The sequence below is a fragment of the Ammospiza caudacuta genome, chromosome 11 (assembly GCF_027887145.1).
Source record: "Ammospiza caudacuta isolate bAmmCau1 chromosome 11, bAmmCau1.pri, whole genome shotgun sequence".
In the NCBI taxonomy this organism is placed as follows: Eukaryota; Metazoa; Chordata; class Aves; order Passeriformes; family Passerellidae; genus Ammospiza; species Ammospiza caudacuta.
In genome coordinates, this window is record NC_080603.1 from 18,630,746 (window position 1) to 18,649,167 (window position 18,422).

At 56.6% G+C, this 18,422-nt stretch overlaps 1 protein-coding gene across 4 annotated transcripts; it reads left to right on the top strand.

Moving 5' to 3' along the window:
• The first annotated feature begins 9,414 nt into the window (after positions 1-9,414).
• Positions 9,415-18,422, top strand: PTMA (prothymosin alpha). Of its 4 annotated transcripts, none has more exons than XM_058812010.1 (5): positions 9,415-9,650; positions 13,659-13,730; positions 14,412-14,508; positions 17,022-17,095; positions 17,551-18,422. In XM_058812010.1, exons 1-5 carry the CDS (start codon positions 9,606-9,608, stop codon positions 17,596-17,598), a joined length of 336 nt encoding a protein of 111 aa, XP_058667993.1. In that variant the 5' UTR covers positions 9,415-9,605; the 3' UTR covers positions 17,599-18,422. The 4 variants fall into 4 exon arrangements, with proteins under 4 accessions (XP_058667993.1, XP_058667995.1, XP_058667994.1 ...); XM_058812012.1 differs by having other exon boundaries at positions 14,412-14,502; XM_058812011.1 differs by having other exon boundaries at positions 9,494-9,650; positions 14,415-14,508.

Below are 18,422 nucleotides of genomic sequence, written 5' to 3' on the forward strand. Positions count from 1 at the left end.
CCAGCTCTGGCCTAGCTTGGACACTCCCTTCCTTCCCCAGCTTCTTCAGGAGATAGAGCAGGAAAACCTGTCAGTCCCCAGGGCAGCCTTGGAGTGATCCACTGGCTTTCGAGTTGCAGCAGTGACCTGTGTAAGTGCCTGCCTGGATCAGGGCCAGTGAGAGCAAACTCTGGTCATGAGGCTCCATCAGAGGAGGGAGGGAGAAACCAGAGGCAAGCAGAGATGCCTTTCCAAAGCAGGAAGAGGAATTGCCTGTTAGCAAGGCTTCTCTGCAAAGAGGTGAGCACCATCTCTAAAAAACAACAGCACAAACATTGTGAGGAAGAAAAAAATAATGCTGGTTTCTAGAGCAGAGATTTGCAACCTGTTCTGCTTTGCTGATCTCCAAAAATATCCCACCAGAGATGCGAGTTCCTTTGTAGCAAACCCACACCACCTGGCAAGACACTTCCTGGCCTCAGTTACTCTTCCTTAAAAGCAGCCACGGAGCCATGGGGATCCCCCAGCCACAAAAGCTGCAGCTCCCAAGAGCACTGGAAACACAAACCAGGCTTGTTTACCCTCATGGGAGCCCCAATAAATGAACTGTACACCCAAAAGCCCAGGGCACGGTGTTGCAAGATCAATGCTTGTCCCACACCCACTAAGGAGTGAGCAGGAGGGGACCCAGTGAAGCTGAGGTGCACCCCTGGGCAGCACTGGGGACATTGCAGTTTCAAAGCCATGCTTCAGACATGGTGTTGGGTGAGGATTCTCTGCTGACTAATAGAACACAGTGCATCTGCACTGGCAGGTCCCTTGGAGTGGGTTCTAGTGAGTGTCCCCCATCTGCTGAGCCACTTGTTTCCAGGACATTGCAAGAAGATCTAGAATCTCCACCTCACATCACCACCAAATTTGTTTAAAATTGGTCCCATGGGTTCACAGCAATTTGAAAGGAATGAGCAGCAAAAATGGGAGAAAGGCTCCTTTTCTTTGGAAACCAATGTGGACGGTTGCTAAAATAAATGCTAAGGGATGCAGGAAGATGTAAAGGAAAGAAGTAGGAAGAGAATGATCCTTCTAAAATATCTCTTCTCTCCAAAATCCTGCCTGTCACAGGTGTCTCCACTGAAGTAGGATTCCTGAGCATCCTTAACAAGTGGGGGACAGTCCTGAGATACAGATTTCTCACCATGTCCCCAATCCTTGTCTAGAATCCCAGAAATGCCACCTAAGAAAATCTCTTGGCAGGGATCTTCCCTGTGTTCCCATCCTGGGGCTAGGAGCGTGAACACAGACCCCATAAGCTCTGCAGCTGAGCTGAGTGACACTGTGACCCCATGGGCATGGCTTTTCCCCCATATCCCCTTTGCTTTTAGCCACTGGTGTAAGAAGCATTCTTATATCTCCCAGACCAGACAAACTCCCCTAAAGCCTGCACAGCCATGAGACAAGTGGGCCAAATAAACTGGCTGAAAATAAAATAAAAAAAAGGAAAAAAGGCAGAGTCCATCCCCTGATTTCCTCTTGTTGCACAAGCAGTGAGGGAGGCCGCACACCGGCAGGGCTGGACGGCTCCTTTGGCAGCAGCACAGATTTCGATCGGCTTGAAGCAATCATGAAAATGCAGCCTGAACTTCCAGTGACTCACCCAGAGAAGGGAAACTTCCTGGCTTGTGTGTTTGAGCATTTCTGGAAAAACTGCTATATTTGGCATGGAAAATAGGAAGGATTCCTCCAGTTGCTTGAAACGGGAGCAGCAGAAATGAGTCAATGGGCAGTTGAAGAACGTCGAACAAGGACATTCTCTTAAATTATTCATTGTGATTCTCCACATTGTGTATTTTCCTCACAACAGGCTCGACAGTGACAGCCCAGGATGGCCCAGGCTCTACCAGGAAGATCATCAATTTATGGCTCTGACAGCCACCCTGGCACTGCACACTGGCTGTGTGTTATTGACTATGGACATTATGGGCTGCTCCCCTCTGTTTACCAACAAACACTGCTCCTAAAGGTATGGCATTGTGCTTATCACTACACATTGACCCAGCGTGGAAAATCTGCCAATTTATATTTTCATGACATCAGTAGCTAGAAATGCAGTTCTTGCCAGCTTCAAACACTCTCAAATGTTTCATCTAGTATGCTGGGGGAAAAAAAATTAAGGAACTGCTCTTCTGTAAATTACTGAAGTTGGTGGAGGGGGGAGCTATTTTGAGGATTTCAAATGCATTCTTCTCTCCCCTTTTTTTTTTTTCCAATAGTTGTCCAAATGGTTATTGAAACAGCTTGTTCATTAAAATCCTGAGCTGGTAAATAAAAATTATTATTTTCAGATCATATTGTTATTACCTAAAGGGAAAAAAAAAATTGCAAGCAAAAAAAGCAACAACTTTTTATGAAAAATCTGCTAAAAATGAGAGGGCAGGCAAATATTTTCCATTGGGTGCAATGCCAACCAGCTCCTGGTTAGCGTATATTAAATTAAATATTCAATTTGGTCATGCACTGCTTTTATTGGTGGATAAAATATCGACAAATATGTCTAATGCAGAGAGATGCTTCATGCTGCAGCTGGCAAATCCCATTGCAGCTCCTGATCAGTGCTTTGGGTGGGAAAACCTGTTCCTCTTGCCACTGCACCCTGTAGGGCTGATGCCTGGGATCCATGGCTATTGCATGTGGAGTCCTTTCACCTTGTGACCCACTGATGTCCATCGTGGCTGGGCCAGCAGTGGGTCACCAGCACCTCTGCCATGAGGCTGAGGGCAGGAAGCAGGAGAGGGACTGTTGGGCAGTGACCCTCTCCCAGACACTGGGGCTTTGGCAGTGAGGGACCTCCAAAACAGAAAATGGGACCACTGGATTTAACTTCTTCCAATTTCTCTGCTGAACTTATCCAGTTGCTTTTTGCCTGTAATTTTTTAAGCCATTTTCCATGCTCCCACAGCAAGGAGGCCACAGCTCAGCTGTGACAGGAGAGCTCTCCCTTTCACTGGAGTGGAGCTTGCTGCTATCTGGCCCCACGTTCTTGTACAGGGAAGAGCCAAGCACCCACCTTGATTTGGCAGACTTCTTTCCTCTTCCCTGCTCAGCCCACTCTTTCCAAAGGTGTTGTTCAATGGGAACCACCCCAAGCAGGAGGGTTTCAGCCTGAAAGCAGCAGCCTCCCTTCCCTGGCTCCTCCCTGCTGCGCTGGAAGGTGGCCAGTCCCTCCAGAGCTCCAGCAGCACCAGGGCAAGCTGGGAGATGAGTGGAGGATCACTCCTATCCCCAGCACCCCACATCTTCAGCCCACCAGGAGCCCCAGGCAGGAATGAGATATGTTGGCATGACATCAGAGAGAAGGGTCTTGTCCGGGGCTCTGCTTTGCCTCTCGAATGCTGCCCCTGGTGATTCGGTATCTGCTTAAGACTTCTGGTCCATCAATTATTTAATTCCCTCCAGCCATGTGGTCTCTAGCCCCGAGTACTCGTCGTCTCTGAGCGCACAGGCCTGCTTACGGGGGGAAAGGGCTTGGGCAGGGGGATGCAGAGCAGGGGCTGGGCAGAGGATTCCCACTGGGAAGCAAAGCAGAGCCACAGGGGACAGGTCCCACCAGCCAGTCTTGAGCTGGACCTTCTTTCCCATCAACCCACTGGTTAGAGGGATGGGTTCTTTTTCTGATCCCTGGGGATGACCCAGAGGAAAGCACCTCCCTGCTCCATGCCTCACTTTACCCACCTATAAAATAGGGCCAAGGATTTCACAAGTGATGTGAGCTCCAGTGGCATCCCAAACGTGCGTGCAAGACAGCGTTTTGCAATAAGCAAGAGTGTGACTCTCATCCTGCTCGCAGGGGCTACACCACCAATGTGCCTTTAGTGGATTACATAAGGCTGGTGGTCCCCATTTGCTGCTGCTGCGTCAAGCTAAAGCAGCACGGCACGGCATGGCACAGCACAGCACAGCATAGCACGGCACAGCACGGCACGGCACGGCAGGCGCAGCTGGGTAGGCAGGACAAGCTGTGACACGCGGGCAGGCGGGCGGCTGGAGCCGGGTAGGTGTGTCCCTGTTACCCAATAAATAACTCAAGCCCTAAAGCAGCCCATTGTAATTACAGGGGCCCCGCGCAGATTGAAAACGAAGAAGAAGGAGGGGAAAAAAGGAAATCAAGGTTCAGTTCTTCCCCAGGAGGTAGCGCTCCATGGGGAAAGCAATAGAAGGGAGCGGTGATTTATATCTCTCCAGAGGAATTCTCCTTTGCAGGGCCGCCCAAGGCGCCGCCAGGTTCAGCTGAGTTTCTAATCTGAATATGCATGAGCCAGTAATTAATTCTCTCTGATACTGATCCAGATTTGGGGTTGGTTTTTGAGTGTGTGCGTGCGCATTTGGTGTCCGTCTTCTCCCAGGTGTGCTAAGGCACCAAGGAGGGATGAGACGAGGGAGTGCTGGCTCTCCACAGCTGTCCCTGCAGGATGGTAGCCATTGACACTTCAGGGCCAGCTTGGGGCAGACAGGTGGCCCTGACTGGGTGGGGACTTCTGTGGGGTGGCGCTGGGTGGTGTCCTGCTGAGGACAGCATGAGGAAGGGGGACAGAGAGTAGGGCACAAGCAGGGTCACGTGCCTGGGGCTGGTTAACGCCATGGGGCAATCCCTGCCCAAACACATACCCAGCCTTGGGCACGTGCAGGAGGTGTTGTCCCTCCTCCAGCAGACATTGCAAAGATCCCGTGTTTGTAAAGTGCTGAGAAGAGGGAGGGAGGGAAGAGAATCTTGACTCGCCTCCTTCCTCCCACCTTCCTCTCTCCTTTTAAATCTCTTCCATGCATTATTTGAGCAGTGGGATGGGAGCCCTGAGGAGCGAAACCTCGTCTCTGGCCGAAGGCCCAGGCCTGGGGCAGGATGTGGGTGTGTAAACTCCATGCCATAGGCCCTTCTCTGGGTCTGATCCACAGCTCGTAGCCACAACCAGCCTTCAAACCAGGGGAAAACCAGAAAACATTAATGAGAGAGAAGCAACTGATTTCCAGCTTCACAGAGCCCACACCCTAGAACATAGGTCTGTTCCCCTGGCCCAAGGAGCATGTTGCCCCAATGGCCTGCTCACCCGTCCCTTGAGAGAAAGGCAATAATTAGCTTTCCTGCCTTTAAACCTTGCCATGGGGCTCTGGCTGTCTGTCAGGGATGAGTTGAGGTTGTTCCAAACACAGCCAAGGAAAGACAGGGATGTGAGTACTGGTGCCTGGGTCACGACATCAGCAGTGCTGGCCCTTGGCAGCCAGGAGGAGATGCTGGATCCATTCCTGATGTTGTGGGCTCCCTGGAACAGCCAGCATCCCAACCTGGAGGCTTCCCTGGTCCCCCCACCATGTCCCCACTCTTCCTATAGCCAGGTGCAGGATTAGCAGCAGTGCTGAGGTATATTGCCCCACTCCACCTGGCCCTGGCTCCTGACAGCACCCATGTGCAGCAGAAAAGGGACTGCCTTGGCCCCACATCTCAGCCAGATAGGGCAGTGGCTTCCCAGAGCCACAGAGAAGCCAGTGAGCATCAAGGGACCATGGTGTCATTGCCTGCTGGTGTCAGAAGATCTGGAGAGGTCACACTCCCTTTCCCACACCCTCCAGTAACAGGGGATGGCTCCTCCAGAATACTGTCCTCACTCTGGGGCTCTATGCAGAGGCCCAAGGACTGTGCCATGTCCTGCCTTCCACATCCAGCTCCATCCAGTGGAGTGCAGAGGAGACAGACTCCCTACATCCATCTGAGGGATCCCTGCGATGTCTACAGGCCTGGAAGCAGCGGGCTGGGAACAGGGGTGAGTCAGAGCCCTATGTTGTAACATGGGGGGCAGAGCGCGTGTTGGAGCAGGGATGGCCGTGAGCTGCAGTGTGGGGCCCGCCTGGGCCTTTTGCAATCCTCTGGGGAAAGGCAAAGTCAGTCTCCATCCCTTAATTAAAGTGTGCCACAGGGCCCTGCTCCTGCCTGTTTACGTGGTTCCTGGGGATGGACAGAGGAGCAGCAGCCCGGGACACGGGGAGCAGGGCGGCCTCATCAGCCCTTCCCTGGGCTGGGGCAGCCGGTGCTCTCAAACAGTCTCTGGCTCCAGCAGCCAGGTCTCAGCCTTGACCCCACGGTCTCTCAAAGACACTTTTTGGAACCATGAGCTGATTCCAGTTCTCTACACATCTCCCCTCCCACCTGTGAGTGCACATGAAGCTCCTTCCCACCTCCCCATCGCCCTTCACACCCCCACTCCTCCCCACCCCCCAGTACTGCTGTTCCAGAGAAAACCTGGCCCCCGTGTGCAACCCCTGCCCGACGAACAGAAGGTGACACAGCCAGGATGTCATCTCTGCCGGCTTCACGTCCCGCATCACCAGCCTGACCTAGAAACACTACCACGTCTCGTGCGCCGGAGCCCGGGGATGCTGCAGGCTCATCCCTGTTTTTTCCAGAGCAGCTGAGTGACAGTCGCCCCTCCCTTGCCTCTCCGAAGAGCGTAATGAGAATTTCCTCCGAGGAGCAGCTTGCCGCGATGAAATAATCGCCCGAGCAGCATGATCTTCGCCGGGGATTAGAGAGGCTGCTACTTGCTGAGCTAGGGAAACGGCCGGTGAGGAGGGAAAAGTCCTACCTCCTCCTCCGGCACCTCGGCTCATTTGCCAGAGCAATCGCCTGCCGCAGACGGAGCGAGGTCCCAGGCAGAGAGCTCAGCCCTGGAAACTTCTGTCCCCGATGCTCGGGCACTTTTGCAAAGTCCCTTTCCACCCTCCTCCTCCTGTCTCTTCTCCCTGAGGAGCCGCTCCTCCGGCAGTCCGGAGGGGTGGAGAGGAGGTAAAGCAGCAGCTGCCTTTTACAGGCTACAGTTCCTGTTGCTTCTTTTTGGACTACTGAGGCATAAAGCGCCGAGCTGAGCCTGCTTGTCCCTGCCTTACGCTCACAGGCACTCGCCAGCCGGTTATCCCGCTGCACAGAGGGACGGCACCAAGGGCTATACATGGATTTCCGACGCGGAGTGGTTTAAGGCAGTTTTGTTACCACTGCAGGCTTGGGTGTTTTTTTTTATCTCCAGCCCTCCCACCACCACCCCCCCGCCCCCTGTCCTCTGTGAGATCCTGGTGTGACCATCCCTTGAGGATTCCTAAATTCCGAATTTTCTTCCTGAAATATCCCACATCTCATTTTCTTTTTTTAACTCTTCCTGAAACGTGGGAACCCCAAGCCCGAAGGAACATCCCTAGTTTGAGCAGAAGGCACGCATGAAAGACAAGCTATAGCAGAAGTGATTTTTTGAGGGATCTGAGCTTGGGTGGTTTTTTTTCTCTTTCCTCTTTCGGACACATTTCGAGACTCGCCGGCAGCTCCCGGCTGGGCTGTGGCAGAGGGCGCTCCAGCCTCCAGCACTGCGAGCAACCTGCCCCAAACCCACTGAGTCCTGTCTCCGGGAATAGCAGCTGCCCTTGTCTCGAACACTCCAAGCGGGAGGCGTAGCCAGAAGCAACCAGAAATCCCGGTTTCCACAGCCCTCTCCTTCCCCTGAGTGCATGGAGAAGCTCTCGCCCTGCTCACGCCCAGTCCTGCCGCCAGGTCAGAGCGGGACATCCGACGTGGGGAATCCATCATCCCCAAAAGGTCCCAACGCGAGAAATCCATCGTCCCAAAAGGTCCCTGCTGACAAAACGCCAGCAGTGCCCGACCTTCGTGAGCGGGGCACTGCTGTGTCGACAGCGCCCGTGATCCAACGTGAGAGTTGCTGGTGGGGTCACAGCCCCTGGGGCCGGGGGACGGCCAGGGCAGGGAGTGGCTGGCCCCGGTACGAGGTCACTCCGAGGGTCAGCGGCCGCCGTGAGGGCTCGGCCGTGCCGGTGCTTCCCGCTCCCGCCCCGCGGCCCTGATCCCCGTCCCCACGCCACCATCTCCTCAGTGCTGCTCCCACGAGGGGCAGGATGCAGAGGCTGAGGAGAAAAGCGCTGCATGGTGCGCCCAGGCACACACCAGCCTGTTTGCGGTGCTACCGCGCTGAGTGGGAGGGACATTTTGTCCTGGAAACGGGGCCCCGTGTCTGTGTCCAGCCGCCGGGCGCGTGTGGGGATGGGGCAACGGACCCCGGCGCCATGACGCCTCGTGCCGCGACGCCTGGTGCCAGGCGGTGTGGGGACTACCATGGCTTCTCCACAGCTCTCCTGAAGCCGTAGAGAGAAGAATCCCGGGTCAGCGCGGCCCCTAGTAGCCAGGATCAGCGGCCACCGCCCGCGGGAGCCCCCACTCCGGGCCCCCAGCCGGCCGGCGTCAACTCCGCTCCACAGCTCCGCCCCGAGCCGCCTCCGGGTTTTCAAAACCACTTGGCCGTAGACAGACAGGCAACTCAGCTAATAGGAAGCCGCAAAGCGTCAGTACAGCGTTCGCCTGGCGCTGCTGACCAATCCACACCGTTCGATGCCTATATCCCGCCCTCCGAGGACAAGTTCTGCCTCGGTCTGGCGGCCATGTTGAGTGTGGCAGGCCCGCTGTGCTCCATATGGAGGGGCGTTTTTCCCACTCCTTCACCCCTTGATTCGCGCTTTCCACACCGGGGACCATTTACGCGCGGCTCTGTCTCACCCCCGGGGCCGTTGTGGGCGGCGGAGCGGCTCCCAGGGGATGGTAACACCGTGTGGTTGCCCCACGAAGGGCTCTCGGCGCCATCTTGAGTGTGGCTGAGCCCCCTCGCTCGTTGCGTCGGTGCCCTGTTACCCCGCGGTGTGAGGGGGGACCGATGCGGTCGCGGTGCCCGCGGGCGCGGCGCGAGGGGCACGGCCGTATATAACGGGGAGCTGCGGATGGGGAGCGTAGGGTAGCTCCTGGTGCGCTTTAAACCGTGAACTCGCAGAAGGTTGGGAGGGGGCGGGGGGGGGGGAGTAGCAACAGCTTGGTACGTTTTTTTACTGTAGAATAAGCAAACGGGTGGGAATCCCGCATTTCTGCGCGGCAGGCTGGGCGGGCCGCCCCTCCCCGCTCCCCCCAGAGGCGGCCGCGGTTGTTGTGGCCAAAGTTTCCGCGGGGCGCCGAAAACGCAGGGAGCGAGGGGGGCTAGCGGGGTACCGAAGGGACGGGGCTGCCCCGGGACCACCGCCGGCCCCGTAGGAGCGCGGCTGGGGGAGGGCAGCGCCGGCTCTCCCGCATTACTGTTATTATTCTTATTTTTAACTCTTATTATTTCCCCTCCGCCCCTCCGCAGGCGCGGCGGGAGCTTCCCCCCCCTCACTCCCGCCCGCCGCCTCACACGGCGGGAGGGGCGGGGCGGAGGTGGCGGGGGCGGAGGTAGCGCGGGGGGGGCGTGGCTCTGCTCCTCTCTGCGCCCGCCGCGCTGAGACCGAGCACAACTCATCGCCGCAGTGGCGGCGCTCGCCGGCTCCTTTAAGCGGCCGTGCCCCATTGTTTGCACCGCGGCCAATGGGCGCCCGGCGGCCGCGGCGCGCGCGGCCAATGGGGCGCGGCGCGGGGCAGCGCGCGCGCCGCCCCCCGGCTCTATAAGAGGGCCGACGGCGCCGCGTGAGTTCCCACTGGCTCGCGCAAAGCCATCTTGGCATTGTTCTGCCCGCCCGCCCGCGCCGCCGCAGCCCCGCGCGACACAGCCCCGCACGCCCCCGCCATGTCCGACGCGGCCGTGGACACCAGCGCTGAAATCTCCGCCAAGGTGAGGGACCCGCCGCCTCGCGCTCTGCTCCACAGCTTTTTCCCCCTCCCCCCCCCCCATTTAAAATTTTTTTCCGTGCGATTTCTGGCTTTTTTTTTCCTTTTTATGTTTTTTCATCGGAATTTTTTTTTTTTTCCCCTGCCCGTCCCGCCCCCTCATTTCTCCCCCTTCCCCCTCCGTCCTTCGCGTTGAAGTTGGAGGCGCGGTGCGGAGCCGGTGCCGCCGCGCTCGCCGTGCGGGGCTGCCAGCGCCGTTCCTTTGTCTACAGCGTGCGGGAAACGTGCTCGCCGCCTTTGCCGGTGCTGCCGAGCCCCGCCGCTCCACGTCCCGCTCCCTCCCGCCTTTCCTTGGGACAGTAGCTGGTCATCCCGCTGCGGAGGGGCTCGAGGAGCCGGGGGGGGTAAACGCACGGCGGTGCCTCGGCACCCGGCAGCGCTCGCTCATTCAATCCGCGGTGCGGGAGCTTGACAGCCCCGTCAAACTTGTGTTCCGCTCGGCCCCGTCCCTGCGGGGGGATGTGGGGGGAAGCGCTCCGGAACATGCACGGGTGGGGGGGGGGCAGTGTCTGTTGTGGAGTTGCTGCCGAAAAGCGGGGTGGGCGGGTGGTTGCTATTTCGGAGTTGCGCCCGGTTGATGCGGGAGGGGCGTCTGCTGTGGCGGTGTTACCCCTGGAGTGTGGGGGGGGACAGTTGTTTCTTTGGCGTTACCCCCCGGAAGGACAGGGGGGGGGGGGGGATTTGCGGTTTAGGTAGTGCCCCGTATTGGGAGTTACTATTTCGGAGGTGAGGGGGAGTAGGGGGTGATCCGAAGTTGTCCCGGGGGGGGTTTTGTTATTTTTGGAGTTACCCCGATGGGGGCACCTCCACAGAAGGAGATGCCCCGATGCGCTAGGGCGGCGGGGCTGAGGGTGCCGGCCCTGGCCCGAGCTCCTCGCAACCAGGATAAGTTTGCGAGACGCTGCTGGAAACGATGGGAAGCGGCTGGGGAGCGCCGGTACCAGCCGGGAGAGGCTCTCCCGGGAGTCCCCGCTGCGGCTCCCGGCGCACGCCTTTGTCTGCGAGCCGCGGCGGAGCGTCCCCCGCGGGGACTGCGCTCCCCGAGCGGCCGCGGTGCGCCCCGTTGAGCCCGGGGCCACGGCCGGAAAAGTTGCGAGGGGACCGAGCCGGGCCAGTGCGTGGGAAGGCGGCGGGGGACGTGCCCGGTAACCTCCTCACCCTGCGCCCCGGCTGGCCCGGGGTCGCGCCGCTCCCGGGGGAAGCGCGACTGGAGGGGAAAAAAAAAAATCCGACCGGGAGGAGGGTTTATAAAAAACAACCAACAAAACGCCGTTTCTGGCAGATTTCGATTTCACTTCTGTTTCCCGCTCCCGCAGCCATGCCCCCATCCCGCCTGCCCAGCCTCCGTTCCGGGGCCGCGGCTTGGTCCCCGCCGCCTCCGGCTCTCCCGCTGCCGGGAAGCGGCGAGGCGGGTCGATCCCCATCCTTCCCCGGGGGAACGGGGCCAAGTTTGCCGTTAACCTTCCTCTGCCCTTTTTACCGCGTGCGGGAAGGGGCCTCGTCTCTGGCTCACTCTCCTGGGAGCGGACAAGGGTCCTCGCTGCAGGGCGGGGGGAGGCGCGCACGGCGGCAAGGTGACCCCCCCACACCTCAGAGAAGCGCGGAGGCACCGGGGCCGCTCGCTCTCGTCCCGCCTCGCCGTCCGGAACGCTCCCGGGAGGCGGGGATGGAGGGGGAGGGGGTTCCCGCCCCGCCTCGGCGCCGCCCCCGGCCGGTGCCGCGGGGCGCCCACCACGTGCGGGCCTGGGAGCCGGAGTCCGCCGCGCCGCCCCCGCCGGGACTACAGCTCCCGGCAGCCCGCGGGGCGCCGCGCTGGCCGCCGGCCAATCAGCGGGACGCGGAGAGTGGCGCGCGGTTTGAATGGCGGCCGCGCGCGTGGCGGCGCGGGGGAGCCCCCTGGCGGCGGGAGGCGCGGGCTGCGGCCCTGATGTCCCCCGCTTCCCACAGGGATCCTGCCCAGGGCAGGGCCGGGGACAAGGTAGAGCTTTCCGGGCCGCTGGTATGTGCCTCTACACCGCTGCTATTCATTCCACAGACAAACAGCCCTGACACACCTATAATTAGAGGCTGTGTCTCAGTCTTGGCGCCGGAGCAGCCCTGCTGCCTGCACCAGCCCTTGGTCTGGACACTCCTGCACATATCTGTTTGTGTTGGACTGGGGAGGGAAGAGGGGGAATCTGATGCTCTCTGCAACCCTGTTGCTAGCACAAATTTCATGACCTGGCATCGTGATGGTGGTTAAGCTGAGAGCATTTTCAGTGATGCAGGAAAGGTCAGGGCTGTAGATCTGTCCAGCTGAAATGCCCAAGAATGAGTTGTTCCTTCACTGGGAGAATTGCTTGCATTTTGTGAACAACTGTTTTTAAAGGGACTGTTGGGCACATTGAGAGGTGGAAATTCTGACTGCTTGACTTGTTCTGTGTTTAACTTGGGTACTGCTTTGTTGCCCATGTGCCTGGTGTGATGCAGCAGCTGTAGCCCAGTGATGCATAAGAGGCCAAATGGTTGTGATCAGTCTCCAGGGAACAGGGCAGTGGAAGCCACTGACAGTGTAAAACTGTAGTGGAACTGGGCAGTGTGGAGGAGGTGGCCTGGGATTTGTATGTAAGCAGTGAAAGGAGGAGGGATCTTGCATGTTTGTTTTACTCCAGACTCATGGGTTGGTTTGTTTAGGTGAGGTTTGATCAACAGGTGTTGTCCCCCCTAAAGCTTTCTTCCAGGGAAAGTCTTTCCTCCATGCACTGGCAGTCTGTGGGTGCCTCTGGAAATGGCATCTATTTAAGTAACCTGGTGGTCTAAAATGCCTGTGCTGCCTCCCCAGCGCAGTCTGCAGGGCTGTAGAAACCCTCCCAGAAGGGAGCAGTGATCGCCCTAGCAGGGCCAGGGCTGTGCTCTTCCCTCCGTGTTCCCGCCAGGCCGCGGCTCCCTGCCGGGGGTGACGGTGCCCGCGGCACCGCCAGCTGCAGAGGGTGGGCAGGAGGGGGAGAAGCCACCGCAGTGGAGCAGGAGCTTCCAGCAACTTTTAAACACCTCGTGGTCGCTGCTGAAGCCGCTGTGGCTGTGCTGCTGGCCCTGGGGAAGGGCCTCCCTGCTTTCCTTGGCTGGGGTAGCGCTCACTGTGCTGAAGGATCTCGCTCCAGCTGATGGAGGAACAGAAGGGGAGGAGGATGCAAGCAGAGATGCCAGTGTTAAATCCAAGTGTTCTTAATGCGGGAACATAAAGTTGGATCCTTTCAGCCTGTTTGCTGAGCGACTTGGCATGACATTTTGACAGTGATCAATAGCAAAAACACACGAGCTCCCGCTCTGCTCGCGGTGGAGGCTTGAACCAAACTAGCCAGGCACGGCTCTTGGAGCAGTGTAAAAATAGACTTCTTCCCCCACCCCATCCTGTTACACTTCAGGCTGTGAGCTGGATGCTGGAGCCTCCTCTCTGCTGCTGTGAGAAAGACCAGGCATGTAATGTTTGCCGTATGATTTTCGCTGGGCAGGGAGCACAGCCTCTGCTGATGAGTGCCTGGGATCTGTTCCTGCTGGGGAGGCTCTGAGCAGCCGTGGGTGCCCATCCTCTGGACAGGGCTGCCGGCTCTCCGTGGCATTGCAGGAGCTTGTGTGGACTGTGCTAAGATGGGCAATCGGCCAGCTCTGCTGCTGTTGAGCATATATGCAGGCAGCCAGCTCTGTCTGTTTGGGAGCTCAGAGGTGAAACAGAGCAGTCTCTTTTTTAGAGGGCTGCTCTGGCAAGGCTGACTTGGATTGAGATTCGCCCCCGTGTTTTCCCGTTCCCAAGGAGGAGCCAGAACGTGGCGACCAAATCACAGAACAAATCTGTATGAAGAGAAACCAGCGCCTGCTCTTGCTCTCAGACTGTGTTTTTCACACCTGATCTGCAGCTTCTCTGACCCAGACACCTGGAATCGGGGTGACTTCTCTGCTTTTCTGCTCCTTCCAGGATCTAAAAGAGAAGAAGGAAGTTGTTGAAGAAACAGAAAATGGCAGAGATGCACCAGCCAACGGCAATGCTGTGAGTATGGCTGCAATCTGCTGGGAGAGGCAGTCTGTACACTAACGGCTTTTTTCTTCTCCTCTTCTTGCTTTTGCTCCAAGTTTGTCCCTAGCACTGTTGAGAGGGGATCCCTGTGAACGGCAGCCCTGAGCCCTGCAAAGCCCTTCAGCCTTTGGTGCTTCACGTTATGTGGACACTCCCAGCCTGTGGGCTGTTCATGTGTGTGCAGAAGAGAAGGGCTGGGCTTGGATTCCCTCCCTGACAGCTGTGTGAGGCTGTCCAGTACCAACCCTTCCCTAGGCAAGGATAAAGAGGAAAAAAAACTTAAAACCCACTAGGATTTACAATGTTACAACCAGTTCAGCTGGGAAATACATCATGTACAAGTAAACTGGTTGGTTTCCTCTTTTGAGGTGCTGGGGGGAAATCACTGTGCCACATTTCAATGTGTCATGAGAGCCATTACAGGCTTTGTCTCAAAGCTGCAGCCAGCCACAAGTTACTGTGGGCTTGATCCTTTGTGCCTGGGCAGTCTGGGTTGTGTGGAGGCAGACAGAGGGTGGGATGTGCGCCCAGGGCTCCGGTGGGCTGGTGCTTTGCTGTCGGCAGGAAAGGTGGGAACACCCATTGTGCTGAATGTCACTTCCACCTTCTCCCTTTCCCGGTGCATTTTTTTAAGTGATGTTTTGTCTTGCCAAGGAGAACGAAGAAAACGGAGAGCAGGAGGCTGACAACGAAGTAGACGAAGAGGAGGAGGAAGGCGGTGAAGAAGAGGACGAGGAGGAAGAGGGTGATGGTAACTTTGTTTGTTCCCCAGCCCCATCCCACGGCGGTGTCCTGCTCTGGACAGCAGGCTCCCGGCAAGCGAAGGCGAGCAGAGAGCAGCATCTCCCCCTCGTGGCTGTGGGCAGAGCGCTCCCGCCAGCCAGGCTCGCTCCTTCCTTGCTTGCCTGGGCCGCCGCTGCTGGGAGTGAAGTCAGCCTTGAATCCCTTCCAGCAGGTTGAGGGCAGATTCCTTCCTCCCTCCCTCGGGCCAGACGGCACCTTACCACGGCGCTCAATAAGCGCATTAGCCTTCCGTGCGAGTAGTAAAGTCTGCCCTTGACTCCTGGGAGCGCAGTCACTGCTGCACACACCAGCACTGGCCACTGGGACAGGGACAGCCCTGGGTGGCCTTGCCTTGGCCCAGGCACAGAGGGTGTGTCACCCTGCTTGTTCATGGAGCAGCCTCCTGAGAGGCCCGTACAGCCCTCTTTCCCAGGCTGGATGCCATGTGGAAATGAGCAGAGGAACCTGTGGCTCTTACCTGATCCTCCATCTGGAGTAGATAGCCTTGCTTTGAATTTTCTATGGCTGCAGTGTCCTGTGTCTTCCTGACCTGACCCAGCCTAGAAATGGGTTCTGGCAGCAGTGACTTGCCGAATCACTTCTCACCCTCCCTGCTATTATTTTTTTCCCAAGATCTGCTTGGATGAATAACATTGTTTATTTTTATCACTTGTTAAGGCTGGGAGAAAACCTTTCTTGTTATGCTGAGATGAACTCAGGGCCCCTGATTATCTGTTACTAGGTTAATCCCCTGTGAATTTTTGGTTTACGTGCTGACCTACTAACCTGCTGGCTTGTTTTGGGGGATAGGGACAGGGCTGAAAATTTAATGACCATTAAACCAGTGCTCATTCTGAAAGTGTGAGCTGGGAAAGCCACCTCCTTTGGGGTAGCACTCGTCTGAGCAGCCTGCTGTGCCCTTCAGTAGGAATTGGCTCACTAGGAACAACTGGGAATTATGATCCTCTTTACCTTGTGGCTTTAACCCCTGAGGACAGATGCAGCACAGCTGTGTGCTGTCCTGAGCCCATTTACCCCCAGCATTACTTTAGGGTGGGTGAGATGGGGCACACTTGGCTCTCCCTTCCCTTGGGCAGGAGCAGGGAGGAGGATGCGTGTGCTGCAGGCGCGTGTGTGGGGTGGAAGTGTTGCTTGGATACTGCTGTGACAAACCCGGGGAGCTTTGGTCCCGCAGTGCCAGCCCTGCTTTCCCAGCTCACCGAGCACAGGCACGATTTGGCACCCGGTGCCTCGCGGGGATCCGGCAAAGGCTCTGACTGCTGGCACGGGCTCTGTCCATGCTTGCTGCCCTTGGGCGATCCCTGCCTGAGAGCTGCACCTGAGCACTGCAGGAGAGAGATTTAAAGGCAGCAAGTCCAGCTTGCATCAGCTTTTTTAGCCAAGACTTGCAGCCAGACTCCTGGGGTTTGACAGCAGAGGAGAGCTTGAGGGTATATTTTCCTCTCGCATCTCTCCATCCCATCTCATTATTTGCTTTGCTTAAAGCAGCTCAAAGAACTAAAAATGCTCCCAATCAGCTTGGCACTGTCACCTGACCTGCCGGCCAGCCCAGTGCATGTGATGGCTGCTGGGGTGTTGATCCATCGCTGGGAGCTAATCTTGGCCCTTCCTGCTGCATGGGCCACACCGCAGCTGGGCACACGTCAGGAGAGGAGAGGGGAGGATGGGCTGACCTTAATCCCCCCGGCTGTCCAGGCTGGCCATACGTGTGGCTCATGGCGGTGGTTTAAAGCCAGCTTACTGGCCTTAACTCTCTAAGTTATAGTAGGGTCTCCTGTTACACAAGAGACTTGTCTCGGCAGCTGAGAAGCTGTTCCGCCTCTGGGCTTGCCCCTGAGCCCCCAAAACTGGCCAAAGGTGATTGACTCCGTTGTTCTGATCCACTGGCCTATTTGAGCTCAAAGTGGGTCAAAGCCCAGAGCTCACTGCTCATCCTCCTGGCTGGCTGTAAGATAAGTTGGAAGCATTTGTTTGCTGTTCTGATAATTAGAAAGTGTTCTGACTCAGAACTAATGCGTTCTGGCTCTCTTAACTCATTAAAGATGGACTAATAGCTGCGAAGGGAAGCAGAAGTAATCTGGAGTGGTTAGGCAGAGCAGCCACTAGAAAGAGTTTTTTCCTCGCTCTTTTTTTCCACCGTTTTGCCGTGATTTCGGCACTTACGGTAGGTGGTGGTTTTGCCATCTCACTGTCTGTGATACAAATGCAGTGTGAACCAAACTTGAGGCTGCCAATCCTTATTTTCCCTTTGGGCATCCCCCAAATGACCTGACCTACCAGAAAGCCACAGTGTCCTCTGTCACCTCTTGTCCTGAGCAGAGTCTGTGCCACCTGGGTAGATGGGGGCATGCCATCACAGTGTGGGGGTGTGCCAGGATTAAACCCAGAGGGGAGATATTTGAGGTGGTACTGGAGCTCTCCCAGAGGGTCTCACATTTCCTCCCTTTGTACTCCATGCAGGTGAGGAAGAGGATGGTGATGACGATGACGAAGCTGAGGGAGCCACAGGCAAACGGGCAGCTGAGGATGATGAGGTGGGAAGAGTAGGCAGCCCCTTAGAGCCACACATGTCCCCAGAGGGCTTGGGATGGGGGAGAGTGTCAGTGGGGCTAGAGGGGCTGGGCTTAACTCTGGGGCTGGAATGCTTTGCCTGTGTGCTCCCCATGTCTCTCCAGGGACACAGCCCAGTTCTGTTTATACACTGGCCTGGTTAGGGGGGGTGTCTGCTCCCGCCCAGCCGAGCCCTGGCCCTGGGCTGGGGAGACCTGGAATGCTCATGGCAGGCCTGGGTGGGGGCACTCAGGGGCTCCCTGAGAAGAGAGGATTTTGCCTGAGGGAGGGAAACACTTGTGGTGCTCAGACCTTGTCCCTGAGGCAGGAGAGGGACCCCAAACTCCCCAGCCTCACTCCCTGCCTGGGGGTGACTCCTGCCTGCCACCAGCAGCCCCAGTCCCCATCCCCTCTCCTGACAGCTTTGCTTTCCCCCTAGGATGACGACGTCGATCCCAAGAAGCAGAAAACCGATGAAGATGACTAGGCAGCAATTTTTTTTTTTTTTTTTTTTTTTTTTTTTAATAAGGAGGAAAACAAACCAACAAAAAAGGCCAGCGCGTCCTCTTCACCCTTGGGTCTCCCCTGGGGACCCCTGTTGCAGCCCCCTTTCCCTCACACAGCCCTTCCTCCCCCCTCCGCCGTGGTCATCCTCACCAAGTAGAGTGAACCCCGTCCCCGCCCCCCGGCGCGGCGCTGCCACTCAACGAACATGGAAATGATTCGCCCGTTAGCGGGGAGAGAAAACCCCCCTTCCCCACAAACCCTCTCCCCCCCGAGCACCAAAACTTCAAGGCCCTGCTTTCTTTCTTAAAAGTACTTTAAAGGAGAATTTGTTTGTATTTTTTATTTACATTTTATATTTTTGTACATATTGTTAGGAGGTCCGCCATTTTTAAGTGATCTCGGATTGACCAAAAGGGGGGCTTTGAAGTGTATATCTCTCTTGTTACCTATCTCTGACTTTACTTGTGGTGTGACCAGGCCCAAACCATTATCTCAAAGGAGAATAAAGCAAAACCTTGTAAAAAAAATTAAAAAAGACAAAAATGCAAAAAAAAAAAAAAAATTACAATCTTATTTGAGCATTCCAGTAACTTTTTTTGTGTATGTACTTTAGCTGTAACATAGATCGTGGTTTGTATGAGGTGGCAAGGCCAAAGATAAAAAGGTTTTCTTTTTTTTTCTGTCTATGAAGTTGCTGTTTATTTTTATTTTTTCTTCTTTTTTTTTTGGCCTGTTTGATGTATGTGTGAAACAATGTTGTCCAACAATAAACCGGAATTTTATTTTGCTGAGTTGTCCTAACAA

Excerpts from the sequence above, each read along its gene's own strand:
- PTMA (XM_058812010.1), top strand. The coding sequence starts at position 9,606 with ATGTCCGACGCGGCCGTGGACACCAGCGCTGAAATCTCCGCCAAG. Across the intron at positions 13,731-14,411 it reads CACCAGCCAACGGCAATGCT|GAGAACGAAGAAAACGGAGA; the intron begins GTGAGTATGGCT and ends TGTCTTGCCAAG. Across the intron at positions 17,096-17,550 it reads GGGCAGCTGAGGATGATGAG|GATGACGACGTCGATCCCAA; the intron begins GTGGGAAGAGTA and ends CTTTCCCCCTAG.